The following is a 14865-nucleotide window of genomic DNA, read 5'->3' on the forward strand; positions in this document are numbered from 1 at the left end:
TGCGCCTTCTTTAGAATTGATTGCAGCCGTAGATCACCTCTGAGCACCTGTATTTCTCCTTCTTGGACAGGACCAAACCAGTCTGGTGCTCAACACTCCAAAAGTCCCCTTTTTATATCATTATCTGCCTATCCCCTGTCCAATCAAAATTGGGCCTTCACCATGAAGCAGCCTATTATGTGCCCTGTAGGATTTGGGCCACAGAAGTTTCCGTGGGGTCACCTTTTTTGGATCCAGACAAGAAACAAAGAGGATATAGATGAAAGGAACATCGTTTGCTCACACCTACGAGCTGACCTGATATTCGACGAAATATCTTTTTTTGGACGAGCTTCACTAATCAAAGGTTAATCCAAATTGAATCATTCATGTACAAACTACTCAAATAACCACATTACGACTGACCCTCTCACAGTTTAGCTATCACCCATTAACAGATAATACCGCTTTTATGACCATCGTCCACTTACTCATGCAAAGGATTATCAAAACACATCGATAACTCTACGTTTTATAGTAAAGTGTTAAGTGAAATCATGCTGTTAATACAATTACAAATTTGTGAAAAGTGTATATGAGAGATACATATTTAAATATGGTTCCAAATCGATATCACCTGCTAACAAACAGATAATAAGTAATATAAAAAAAAATTAAACAAGCTTTTATGAAATGTACTAGTAATGGAAGAACTCCACGACTCCAGGAAGTGGCCCCGAAGCTTGCCATAGCGTAAGGGACCATGGTCAATTACAGCCAATGTCAGTTTACCGTGGACAATTAGACCTAAGCCGAAACATAACATATTAAAAAGATTGTTTTGATATAATATAGAACTGTCATCAGTATGACATAAGTATACCAAGTTTGCAGTCAAAACCACATTGGGAAGTGGGTTAAAATTGAGTTACAAGATTTGAGGATACAACAACAGACAGTGAGTTATATGAAACCGTGTAATAAAAAGGGAATACTGCGATAATATTTTAATTATTGCATTTTGAACACCACGTTAGTGACAAATATCACCGTGGTGAGAACATATCTTGCAGATTTGGTCCTGTTTTGTTTTATAATGTCCTTAATATCATTCATTTTCTTGCATGAAAATCAGATTAAGTGAGTTTTACAGCAACAAAAAATAGCAGCATTTGAAAAAGAAAATGTATTACTGATGAGGATCAGGGAACCAAAAAAATACCGTCACATTGTGGCCACACTGTTTTGCTCCCCACTGTTTATACAAAAGTCTAATCGCGAGGTCTTTGTGTAGGATTGAAACTATTTTGTTTTCTTAGATAAAATGTTCTGACATTCAGGGCAGCTTATATAAATCTAAAATGTACATTTTAAATGTGTAATTAATTTGCCCTTTAAACACTCAAAATTAAATGGCAAGGCAAGGTTAATACATTTGCGGTGATTATTTTTCAAATCATCCATTGCATGTGGTGTCAGTGGCATGGCTGTGGTTCTGCAGTGGGAAAAAAAACAAGCTGATGCCTCTTGAGTCACACTAGGCTGGCCCGATATTGCCCAGGATGGCTGTTGTGCAGTGGAGAAGAGCTATCAGTGGTCCAACAGAGGCATTAGATCTCTGAGCAACAATGCCGATGAGGTGAAGACGGTGACGAGGACTCCGGCAGCATGACGGTTCCACTCCCAACCAACAGCCACCAACCTTCGCTTGGGGTCCCCCTTTTATCCACCTAGCGTGGCCCCCCTCCGGCTTCGCCACGCTGCCTTCTAGAACTCACTAGAAGGTTCCCGGGCTTTACCACACGTCTCCTCTATCACCATTGCCTCGCGTTCCCTGTGTCCCCCTTGCCTCACATCACTTTTTCCCCGTCTCATGACCTCCTGCTGGCAAACAGGGCTACTACACCTGCAGATCCCCCTCTGTGCCGATAACCTGCGCTATGTGCCATAGTGACACATTCCCTGTCACTACACATGTTAGAAATGTAGATTATGACAAACTTGAAAGTTTGTCAAAATATCCATTAGATTACGTATTCACATTTTCCTGAAATAAAAAACGTGTCAACATAAAGGATGAGCAACTACGGTCTTCATGGCAATTCCATGAAGCGAGAAAATATACACTGGGCCTTATTCTGTTTTTCACAAAAAACATGGCAATCACTGTGCTTAAGGTTGGTGTATGAAATGTACTTTAATCATCCTTGCAGCTCTCAAATGTGGAGAGAAATGTTAGACAATGTTTTGGACAACATGTGGTACAACGTGGAAATACATCAGAGAACTATGCAGCACAACTAAGTAATCCAATGCAGTATTATTTTACCAGCCTTGTTATTGAGTTGAATATATACATATGTCTCGGCCTAGCTGTGCGCTGCATTGCACCACTATCTGAGTAGTTAACCTCGCATTCAATACACTTACAGAGCCAGGGTGAACATCCAACTCCGACGTATTTAATGAAAAGAACGAGGTAAAACTGAAGGAAAAAAACAACACAAAACACAGCATCTGTTAATACTTGCAATATCGATACAATAAAGGAACAAAAGAAGCATCATAACATTGTCTTAGATAACATGAAACTCAACAATAGGTCATGGATGGACCAGGCACCTACATTAGCAAGGAATAGCTATACAATAAAATAAGCTACTGTGTTAAATAAGGTCACATCGTGTACTCACCATACTATAGCCTAAATGTACAGCGCTGCACATAACACTGAACTGTGCATGAGATACTTCTTCATCCTTGCTCTCAAGATCACATTAAAGTTACATGGGTACAAGGCGACTTATCCAACTACAAGTAACATTCACAATAATGCAAGTGGCAGGCGTCGTTGTTAACTAGGCCTCATATTTATAATAACAATTTAACAGCATTATAAAGGCATCTACAGCATTATAACGGCAATGCTAACATTAAAACAACATAAACGAACTTACAGAAAATGCATCTTAAAGTCCCACAATGAACAGATGCACCTATCTTCACCTAGCCGCTATTTGTGCCTCCATTTTGTACTCTGTGTAATGGCTGACACCCTGCCACATGGCTTAAAGAATCTTAAATCGTAACTTCCTGGTCACGTGACCAAATTTAACACCATATCAGGAAATTCATGTGTACACCCCCCCCCCATACCTGCCGTGAGGCAGAACAACATATATTGCGTAAATAAATTAATCTTAGTGACATACTTGAAATATTGATTCTGAACTTAGAAGAGTAGTTTGTACATGTGGATGATCATCACTTTAAGGCGAGTTTGCATTTCCCATCATTATTTCACCAGTGCCTCATAGCATCGGTGGTCATCTCTGGGTTGTTTTGACATAGACCAAAGAACTGAATCAAACCAAGAACCACAGTGTCAAAGAACTTCCACGTTGAACATTGGCCGCCCTCACACATTGACATGGCACTGCCAATAACAACAACAAATTGTGCTTGTGCGGCGAAAGCGATGCAAACGTTACAAACTTCATCGACATTTTCATAAATGCCTGCTTTTTCAGAAGGGTCGGTCACGCATCGCCACAGTAACACCTCTTCATCCATTTGGCTGGATCTGGAAAAGTCGATGCAGTGGAGGTGTTGCTGTCCGTGCTTCGAGGATGGGCAGGATGGGACAGCCGTTGGGCGTATGCTGAGGGAGTGTCACGATTGGGGATGGGAGCTGAATAAACAAGGTTTCTCAGAGCGTCAGGTTAACCAATCTTGGTCGGTCAAGCCTCTTGATGTTGGTACCTCCCCCTGCAGCCATCTTGTCAGCGGTCATCTGCAGGTGGCATCGGTTCTCAAGTGGAGGCAATGATGGCCCGCGTGTTGTTGACTGCAGCTGTTGCGTTGATTGCAGGTGGTATATCGTCTGACTGTATTATAACACTGCGTAACATTTTTTATATCTTTTTGTTCCTGTGTTGTGTTATCTCCTAATTGCTTATGCCACAAAAGTACAGAACATGGCTATTATTCCCCACAAACTTTGCTTTTGTGACCAGGACATTGATATTTTGAAATTTACCTATTTTCCAGAACATTCCAAATTGATTCAGTACTGAGTAAACTTGGAGTATCTTCTAGAACATTCTACAACTTTCCAGTAATATAAATAGTAGTATAAATACAGGGGACTTAAGCCCACCAGTTCCAGCTGCCTAAGTGGATACATATCTGCATTTGTCTGAGATGGTATCAAGAGGCTGCAAGCATCCGACAGATGCATTTTGCTATGTCTGCGGCCAATTTTTCAAGACAATTGTTAGATTTTTTAAAGTGTGACTCTTCTGCGCGCAGTTATCATTTGTCGGGCCTTCAAATGCATTGCACAACTCACTTTCATCCAAGTTATACGCACCATCATTTGCTGAGAACTGTTTATTGTATTTTTATATTCACAGCACAACCATTAAGCAAACACCGTCAATGACATTTCCAAAAGTACAATGCTGTAAATTTGAAATTGAGACATGGAAAAAAAAAATCAGCAAGTATGTTTTACCGTCACCAAAAGGTAAATGAACACGGTTGACAATAAACCTGCCTTAATAAAGTCTATGCTGTAATGTACTGTGATAGGCAATGGTTTGGGAAATGGCACGTGTTCTCTGAAGAACGGCCATTGCCCAAAGACAATGCCTAATATTTTCTAAAGGCAGTGTTTTTGACGAAGGCGTTTTGTTTTTTTGCTAATTGTGCTTTTTTGCACCACTGCCAAATGCAGTATCACCACACGATGTGTTTGACAACTCGATTACTATAGTATATCACCAAAAGAATCACACCTTTACAGTCACATATGACAAGATAGTTTTAAACAGCCCATTTTTTTGCGTGTGAATACCAACTAGAGTTACTGAACACACGAATGAGGAAAACTGCCCGGACGTATATTTTATCAACACAGCATGTAAATAATCATGGTTTGAAAATTTGTTCAGATTGAAATCTTGATTCAGAACTCAAATTAATTGTCCAAATTATGTCGTTACAATGTATAAATGATTTGCAGTTGTATGTTTTTTTTCATGTTATCATGTTGATCTCGGGTAAACTCGTATATTATATGGGAACGTCACTGTTCGTATGTGAATGCGGTTGGATTAAATGTGACCATTGTGCCTAGTCGTCTTCCTTTTTGCAATATCTCTTTCGGTTGAAGTTCCGGTAGCGTCGGTTGAAGTGGCTGCGAGCGAAGCACTCCACGGCAGCCTTGTCGCAGAGGCACGTGTGGACGTCGCACGGCGGTCCGCCACGGGCTGACGTGTCAAGAGAACAAAGAGAAGTTAATGGGCACCATTGATGTCGGTAATCCTCCGCCATAGCCACGTTGAATGATGCCAAAGAGAACAAACGCGTACGCACACACCTGTCAACCCATACGGTTTACCCACATTCTTGTACAGGGAAATTGAGTTTAAAAAAATAATGTTTTGTCTATTTGTTTGTGTTTCTCCCTCGTGATGGGACTTTGTAGGATGAATGTTGAGATTTATAAGGACACGGGTAACCAATAGTCTGAATTGGTCTGTAGTAAGGTAGGGCACTGATAAAGGGTTGACAGGTATGCGAACGTGCCAATGGATACCATAGCAATGGCCACTGTTATCGACGTTGTAATGCGGCATGTAGCATGCGTGTGGCATGCGTGTAAAGACAAATGCGTCCGCGTCACTCACTGCAGCGTATGGCTTTTCCTCTGAGGGAGAAATAATACGGGTCCCAATGCGGTGAGCAACTCATTTTGTAGACTTGCTCGTAGCATTTGGTGTGAGCTTGACAGCACCTGTGTGTCGACACACAGCCAGAATTGCAAATGGATATTGACTGCATTAGCTGGATGGCTGTTAAGTATGTATGTGTGTTGGACGTCTTTCGCACCGTACATAACCGAACGATGCTAATCAGAAGTGCGGGGGAAGGACAACAAACTTAACACACACTGCAGTTCGAAAGAAATTATTTTCAATCTAGATTTCAAAGTGCACAGCGCCAGTAGCTTCATTAAGATCTGAAGGAAGAGCGTTCCGGTCGGACGCAGAAGCGCATCTGAAAGCGCATAATGCAGTGGCCGTCTTTGTTGTGATGGCTAGCCACTGCAAGGATGGCCGGAGTTCGCATGCTGTTTTATGCTCCTTGACAAGATCAGCGAGGTATTGTGGTTCTTTTGTGGCAAGCACTTGATGTGTAATGAGTGCGACCACGTAACGTATTCGTTCGGCAACCGAAGAAAATGATGGAAAGGGAGTATAACGGAACTGTTATGCTCATGGGAAAATGCACAATGCACATCACCTGTCCACATCATCGACTGGTTTTCCATGACCGGTCGATAAACAGTTACAGCCGTAGCCGCTGTACTCTGCCGGATTTATTCCCACGACTTTCCAGATCATCCAAGCAAAGTTCCAGATGGCTCGTTTTTCTCTCTTATGCTCAATTTCCTGTCCTCTGGCAAGCAACACTGCAAAACACAATACAAACACATGGTTGTGTACAATAACTGGAGCAGCGATCTTTTCAAATGCATGTTATACTCAATTTAAATATAATGTACTGCAAGTAGTAAGCAATTTGAGCATAAATTTAAGTGAATGCGGTATATATGTAGTTTGTGTATTTTATTCGGGGTTGTATAGTTGTAATACTGCTGGTAGTAGTGATTGGTGATGGTATGACTGACGTATTATGCCCTGATTTAACATTCTGTGAATTATATCAGCTTATCGCCAAGAAGTGATGGATATAATGTATAATTTAATCAGAAAGCGTGGTCTGAATATCAACATTTATGATAATGAAGGCAAAAGCAAGAGATAAATAAAAAGCCCCTGCTATCAAAGTATACTTGCATGAGGAACTTGGAGCAGGTGCGCATATTTAAATACCTTGGAAGCACAATCATTGAAGATAGCAAATGTGAACAAGAGTTTAAGATAATAATTGGATGGAACAAACTGGTTTTTGAAACTGGGGTGCCATGGTAGCGAGATGTTAACTCGCTCGATTGGTATTAAGGAGGTGGTGGGTTTTACCTCGACGCCTGTATATTTGGAGTGTGTCTCTCTCCCTAAGGTAATCTGGGTTTTTCTCCGGCTCCTCCGGTTTGTCGCTCCACATCTAGAAATATTCGTTTAGAGTATTTGGCTGCTATAAATGTCCACATGATAAGCCACTTCGTTGAGCTATCATTTTTGGCCAGGTCACTTCTGAAAAATAAATATATAGCTCAGTGGGCCCTACCCGATAAAAACAATTGTTTAGTCTTACAAAGAAGGGCAGAAGATTATTTGGGAGATAGCCTAAGAGGGTCAGCTGGTACATATGACAAAGGTGCTTCTGCAAGGAGAAAATGGAAAGACAAAGGAGGTGGATGGATAAGTTGGTGGAAATATGTATCTTACCGCTTGCAAGCACGACAGCAGCGATTAACAGGACACGAGCCATTGCGCCTTCTTTAGAATTGATTGCAGCCGTAGATCACCTCTGAGCACCTGTATTTCTCCTTCTTGGACAGGACCAAACCAGTCTGGTGCTCAACACTCCAAAAGTCCCCTTTTTATATCATTATCTGCCTATCCCCTGTCCAATCAAAATTGGGCCTTCACCATGAAGCAGCCTATTATGTGCCCTGTAGGATTTGGGCCACAGAAGTTTCCGTGGGGTCACCTTTTTTGGATCCAGACAAGAAACAAAGAGGATATAGATGAAAGGAACATCGTTTGCTCACACCTACGAGCTGACCTGATATTCGACGAAATATCTTTTTTTGGACGAGCTTCACTAATCAAAGGTTAATCCAAATTGAATCATTCATGTACAAACTACTCAAATAACCACATTACGACTGACCCTCTCACAGTTTAGCTATCACCCATTAACAGATAATACCGCTTTTATGACCATCGTCCACTTACTCATGCAAAGGATTATCAAAACACATCGATAACTCTACGTTTTATAGTAAAGTGTTAAGTGAAATCATGCTGTTAATACAATTACAAATTTGTGAAAAGTGTATATGAGAGATACATATTTAAATATGGTTCCAAATCGATATCACCTGCTAACAAACAGATAATAATTAATATAAAAAAAAATTAAACACGCTTTTATGAAATGTACTAGTAATGGAAGAACTCCACGACTCCAGGAAGTGGCCCCGAAGCTTGCCATAGCGTAAGGGACCGTGGTCAATTACAGCCAATGTCAGTTTACCGTGGACAATTAGACCTAAGCCGAAACATAACATATTAAAAAGATTGTTTTGATATAATATAGAACTGTCATCAGTATGACATAAGTATACCAAGTTTGCAGTCAAAACCACATTGGGAAGTGGGTTAAAATTGAGTTACAAGATTTGAGGATACAACAACAGACAGTGAGTTATATGAAACCGTGTAATAAAAAGGGAATACTGCGATAATATTTTAATTATTGCATTTTGAACACCACGTTAGTGACAAATATCACCGTGGTGAGAACATATCTTGCAGATTTGGTCCTGTTTTGTTTTATAATGTCCTTAATATCATTCATTTTCTTGCATGAAAATCAGATTAAGTGAGTTTTACAGCAACAAAAAATAGCAGCATTTGAAAAAGAAAATGTATTACTGATGAGGATCAGGGAACCAAAAAAATACCGTCACATTGTGGCCACACTGTTTTGCTCCCCACTGTTTATACAAAAGTCTAATCGCGAGGTCTTTGTGTAGGATTGAAACTATTTTGTTTTCTTAGATAAAATGTTCTGACATTCAGGGCAGCTTATATAAATCTAAAATGTACATTTTAAATGTGTAATTAATTTGCCCTTTAAACACTCAAAATTAAATGGCTTAGTGATGGATTACTTTAAAGGGACCAACGGACCACAGAGAAGTTTGTAGTTCTTAAAATAAAGTGTACATTTATTCTATTCATTAAGCTATTCGCAGTGCTATATTTATGCTGCTGAATTGATGACGATAATTATTATTATTCTAAAAGAGTTTATGCTGCAAACAGCACACACAGTATCCTGCCGTGTACAGCTTGTGCTGCACATGGATTAGACGAGCAATACTAATATAATGAGCCACGTCACTCCACGGCGACCAGCCCCCCTCATTAATAATCATGAACAGGTGGGCTCCTCAACATGGACCCCCCCCTCCTGTCATTAATAATCATGAGCAGGTGACGTCACCCCATATGGGGCACCCCCTCGTTAATATTCATGAGCGGGAGACGTCACTCCACATGAAGCACCCCCCTCATTAATAATCATGAGCATGTGACGTCACTCCACATCGAACAGCCCTACTCATTATTAACCATTAACAGGCGACATCTTCTTTGGGTCTTTCGGTAAAGTCACGTATCATCAAGACGTCCACCAAATGGACCCCCCCCCCTGATTAATAATTAGCGGGTGACGTCTCTCCACATGGGGGGCGAGGCGCCTCCTCCCCCCTCCTCAGCGTCAACTTACAACCCTCTCAACAAAGGGAGAACCCTGACGTCACGCGATCTCCGTAACGCTATTGAGACATATAAGTAAAAAATAATTCATGATGAACAAGGGATTATAACCTTTAAATGAAATAAGTCTGTGTCACCGCGTCCCTACAAATTGCACACGAGTGGATGCAATGAATATCACGTCGCGGCCTGCTTTTCGCTTGAATGTTTCAGATTTACTGCAATACACCTGTCCTTGGACGGGCTATAGGCTCGTGAAGATAATATTCCCCGAGAGGCACCATGTATAAAGTTTGCTATATTTACTGAACTACAGTAGAATCAATCCACATCCCTCGTATCCCTATTATCAATGAGTGAATTGAGTTGGCATGCCACTTTCCTTAAACGTTATTCCCAAATGCAGAAATTCTAATTTGCAATTCAAATAATGCTGTGTACAGTAAAGGTCAAATTTATTTTTTTCATCTGCAAGCATTTAAATTAATACGCAGTATATAAATAACTTTTAAGAGAGTTTTTTTGTCCCATTATCATACAGTGAGACGATATACCACCTGCAATCAACGCAACAGCTGCAGTCAACAACACGCGGGCCATCATTGTCTCCACTTGAGAACCGATGCCACCTGCAGATGACCTCTGACAAGATGGCTGCGGGGGGGGGGGGTACCAACAACAAGAGGCTGGACCGACCAAGTTTGGATTACCCGACGCTCTGAAAAACCTTCTTGTATATTCAACTCCCATCCCCAATCTAAGAACCTCCCTCAGCATACGCCCACCTGCCAACCCACCCTGCCCATCCTCAAAACACGGACTTCAACACCTCCACTCGATCGACTTGTACAGATCCAGACAAATGGATGAAGAAGCCTTACTGTGACGATGCGTGACGGACTATTCTGAAAACACCTTTCAACAAAGCAGGAATTTGTGAAAATGTTTGTAATGTTTGCATCGTTTTCGCTGCACAAGCACAATTTGTGGTTGTTATTGGCAGTGCCATGTCAATGGGTAAGTGCGACACTGTTCAACGTGGAAGTTCTTTGACAGTGTAGTTCTTGGTTTGATTTAGTTCTTCAGTCTATGTCAAAACAACCCAGAGATGACCACCGATGTTATGAGGCACTGCTGAGGTGATGATGGAAAAGCAAGCTCGCCTTAAAGTGATGATCATCCACATGTACAAACTACTCTTCTAATTTCAGAATCAATATTTCAAGTATGTCACGAAGATTAATTTATTCACGCACTATATGTTGTTCTGCCTCATGGCAGGTATAGGGTTATGCGTACACAGGAATTTCCTGATATGGTGTTGAGTTTGGTCACGTGACCAGAAAGTTACGATTTAAGATTCTCTAAGCCATGTGGCAGGGTGTCAGCCATTACCCAGAGTACAAAATGGAGGCACAATAGCGTCTCGGTGAAGACAGGTGCATCTGTTCATTGTGGGACTTTAAGAAGCATTGTCTGTAAATTCGTTTATGTTCTTTTAATGCTGGGAACGATGTTATAATGTTAGGATTGCCGTTATAATGCTGTAAATGCCTTTATAATGCAGTTAATTTGTCATTATAAATATGAGGCCTAGTTAACAACAAAGCCTGACACTTGCATTATTGTGAATGTTACTTGTAGTTGGATAAGTCGAGCCGGACTTATACTCATGTAACTTTAATGCGATCTTGAGAGCAAGGATGAAGAAGTATCTCATCCACATTTCTGTGTTATGTGCAGCACTGTACATTTAGGCTACAGTATGGTGAGTGCACAGTAGCTTATTCTATTGTATAGCTATTCATTGCTAATGTAGGTGCCTGGTCCATCCATGACCTATTGTTGAGTTTCATGTTATCTAAGACAATGTTATGATGCTCCTTCTGTTCCTTTATTGTATCGATATTTCAAATATTAACAGATGCTGTGATTTGTGTTGTTTTTTTCCATCAGTTTTACCTCATTATTTTCATTAAATACGTCGGAGTTAGATGTTCACCCTGGCTCTGAAAGTTTATTGAATGCGAGGTTAACTACTCAGATCGTGGTGCAATGCAGCACACAGCGAGGCCGAGACATATGTATATATTCAACTCCAGTGGCGGCTCCGGCAAAATCTCTCAGGGGGGGCAAATGTCTGGATGATTGATAAGGATAAGGTCCACCCATGCAATGGATAAATTAACAGCTTAAGCATGTAAAGGCAACTTCACTTCTTTAATATTAATGAAAAATAAAGTGACTCTTACAATACATCTTGTTTGTTTCTATACTCACTATTATTACAATCCACTCAGTTTCTATTATTAAAGATTCCACTAGGTGGCGACAAATAATATTGTTGACTGAAACGTGCTTACGTATGATGACGTAAGCACGTTAGTGCGAGCCCTCCCGGAAGCCATAGAGAATGCATTGCAGCGCCCGCCGTTCGAAAAAAAACATCTTTGAATGTAAGTCTATGGGAACACTCTGGGCGATTCTCAGCTGGAGTGAAATCACCCAAAAAGAGGCGGTACTCCACAGAACGTGACATGACGCTGATTGGACTATATCCAGAGGCACAGTAACGGCTCGCATAACTCTGTGGTTGAATGAGATTGGTGGTGCGTCGCCCAATCGCCCTAATGAAGAAACCGCTCCTGTTCAACTCAATAACAAGGCTGGTTAAATAATACTGCATTGGATTACTTAGTAATGTGCTGCATGGTTCTCTAGTGTGTTTCCACCTTGTACCGCATGTTGTCCAAAACATTGTCTAACATTTCTTTCCACATTTGAGAGCTGCAAGGATGATTAAAGTACATTTAATACACCAACCTTAAGTACAGTGATTGCCATGTCTTTTTGTCAAAAACAGAATAAGGCCCAGTGTATATTTTTTCGCTTCATGGAATTGCCATGAACACCGTAGTTGCTCATCCTTTATGTTGGCAATTTTTTTTATTTCAGGAAAATGTGAATACGTGATCTAACGGACATTTTGACAAACTTTCAAGTTTGTCATAATCTACATTTCTAACATGTGTAGTGATAGGGAATGTGTCACTATGGCACATAGCACAGGTTGCTGGCACAGAGGGAGATCTGCAGGTGTAGTAGCCCTGTCTTCCAGCAGGAGGTCATAAGACGGGGAAAAATTCATGTGAGGCAAGGGGGACAGAGGGAACGCGAGGCAAGGGTGATAGAAAGACGTGTAATTTCCTTTAATCCTAACCTGTATGTCTATCGACACCATCCACTTATATTGATATCTTACACCCATTATCTGTACTGTATATGCACTGTATATGTACTGTACTTGTCACAATTGTACAACTCACTACTGTACATGTGTTCTATTCTTAATAGCATTGCAAGTAGTCATACTCTGGGTGCATGGGCATAGTTATAAATTACCAGTATTAACTACAGTACGTCATCCTTTACAGTGTACAGTGCTAAACCCCCTTTGATTGAATATATCACAAACTACTAATTCAAAGCCAAGCTTAAAGTAATTTATTTAACTTTCAAAAACAACATTTGGGTCCTTTACCTGTAAAGTGCAGCAGCACGTGTCACACACAGAAATTCTCAACCGAGTCGCCATTAACCACGTGACTGGTGTTCAGATCAGGTTACTCAATACCCTGCCAGCCACCTACAGGCCCGACTCAGTATCGCATGCTGGTGTACACGTCCATTGATGTACTGCACAGCACATAAGGACCGTAAAAAAAACACAATTTACTCCATTGCTGCACGAGTAAATAATTAAAAAAGTGGTCCATTCCTAATGTGCCACACATAGACTAAAGAACTAAAGCAAACCGAGAGCCGCAGTTTCAAAGTGCTGCCACATTGAACATGCCCCCCCCCCTTACCCATTGCCATGCCACTGCCAACATACAAAAACATGTGCTTGTGCAATGAAAACGACGCAAACGTTACAACTTCATCAATATTTTCACTAATTCCTGCTTTGTTGAAAGGTGTTTTCAGAAGGGTCTGACACGCATCGCCACAGTAATGCCTCTTCATCCTTTGGCCAGATCTGGACAAGTCGACCGAGTGGAAGTGTTGCTGTCCGTGCTTCGAGGGTGGGCAGGGTGGGCCGGCAGGTGGGCGTATGCTGAGGGAGGTGCTACGATTGGGGATGGGAGGTGAATAAAGAAGGAGATTTTTCAGAGCATCGGGTAATCCAATCTTGGTTGGTCTCTTGTTGTTGGTACTTCCCCCACCCATCTTGTCAGAGGTCATCTGCAGGTGGCATCGGTTCTCAAGTGGAGGCAATGATTGCCCGCGTGTTGTTGACTGCAGCTGTTGCGTTGATTGCAGGTGATATATAGTCTCACTGTTGGTGGCAACGTCGAGGACGGAGGTTGCCATAGACGAGTTGCTCACTCGAGCAGGGAGGATGGAGCAGCTGCCAGCGGTTGGGGTTCCCGCGCTGGAGACCACGCAATTTCCTGTCTGATGTAGGCCACAGGACGCAAAGCCACCTGGGGTGGTGGCATCGGTGGAGAACGCAGCACCAGTTGGTGACATCGTGCCGGAAGATAGTACGCTGGGCCTCACGCTTGCTGAATGGGGTCAGTTGCAAATGGAGGACATGTCCTTGTTACGAGTTCGGTGGCGTGCGAAGTGGGAACGGACGAACCCTAGCCCGACAAAAGTTTTGAAAATCCTTTTGAGAGAAGGGCTGCTCATGAGATGGGACAAGGGGTTGCAACGCTATGGCATGGTGGTTCCCATGGTTCTGCGGGGTGCGTTGACTAAGGTAGTACATGAAACCAAATTGTTACACCTTGGAGTTCGTAAAACATTACTAACACTGCAAAGGGATTTTTTCTGTCCGGGTATGTCAGACGATGTGCACCACCTCGTTAAGGGCTGCACCGCTTGTGCGCATTGGAAACCACCAGCCAGGAAGTGTCAACCCCCCTTGGGTCTTAGCCCCGGTAGGAAGAAGCAGTCTCTGCCGATGACCTTGCAGGTCATGCTGGACCGAATTTCTAATGCACGCGAGGCAGCTAAAGAGAACACTGCCAGGGCACAGGCCGCTAACGAAGGGAACGTGCACCGTCGCGAGAATGTGTTGCCATGGGTGGTAGGGGATAGAGCATGGCTGCACTGCCCGCAGGTACATGCATCCCCATTTGGAAAATTCATCCCCAGAGTCTGTGCGGTCGGGGTCTGGTGTGTCGGACGGGCCGGGGCGGTTGGCCGAAGTAATTGGACGCCAGGGAAATGGTGCTGTTCCGCACACAGTTTTCGAGCCCTTGACATCGGGGGAATACTCGGGGCCCTCCACACCCGAGGGACCACTGGCTGAGGACCTGCCAGCTTCTCCCGGGCCAGCCACCGAGGACCAAGACCCCTCCGTTCTGATGGCCTAGCAGTCGTTGGCCGAAGGCGG

At 42.3% G+C, this 14865-nt stretch overlaps 1 protein-coding gene across 1 annotated transcript; it reads right to left on the minus strand.

Moving 5' to 3' along the window:
* Positions 1 to 5115: 5115 nt before the first annotated feature.
* LOC144942855 (phospholipase A2 A2-actitoxin-Cgg2a-like) lies at positions 5116 to 7440 on the minus strand. The gene is made up of 4 exons (XM_078869861.1): positions 7398 to 7440; positions 6289 to 6457; positions 5673 to 5779; positions 5116 to 5252 (listed from the first exon to the last, which is right to left on the minus strand). The coding sequence occupies exons 1-4, from the start codon at positions 7438 to 7440 to the stop codon at positions 5116 to 5118; spliced, it is 456 nt and encodes a 151-aa protein (XP_078725987.1).
* Positions 7441 to 14865: the final 7425 nt, after the last annotated feature.

Source organism: Lampetra fluviatilis, chromosome 28 (assembly GCF_964198595.1).
Source record: "Lampetra fluviatilis chromosome 28, kcLamFluv1.1, whole genome shotgun sequence".
NCBI classification, from domain to species: Eukaryota; Metazoa; Chordata; class Hyperoartia; order Petromyzontiformes; family Petromyzontidae; genus Lampetra; species Lampetra fluviatilis.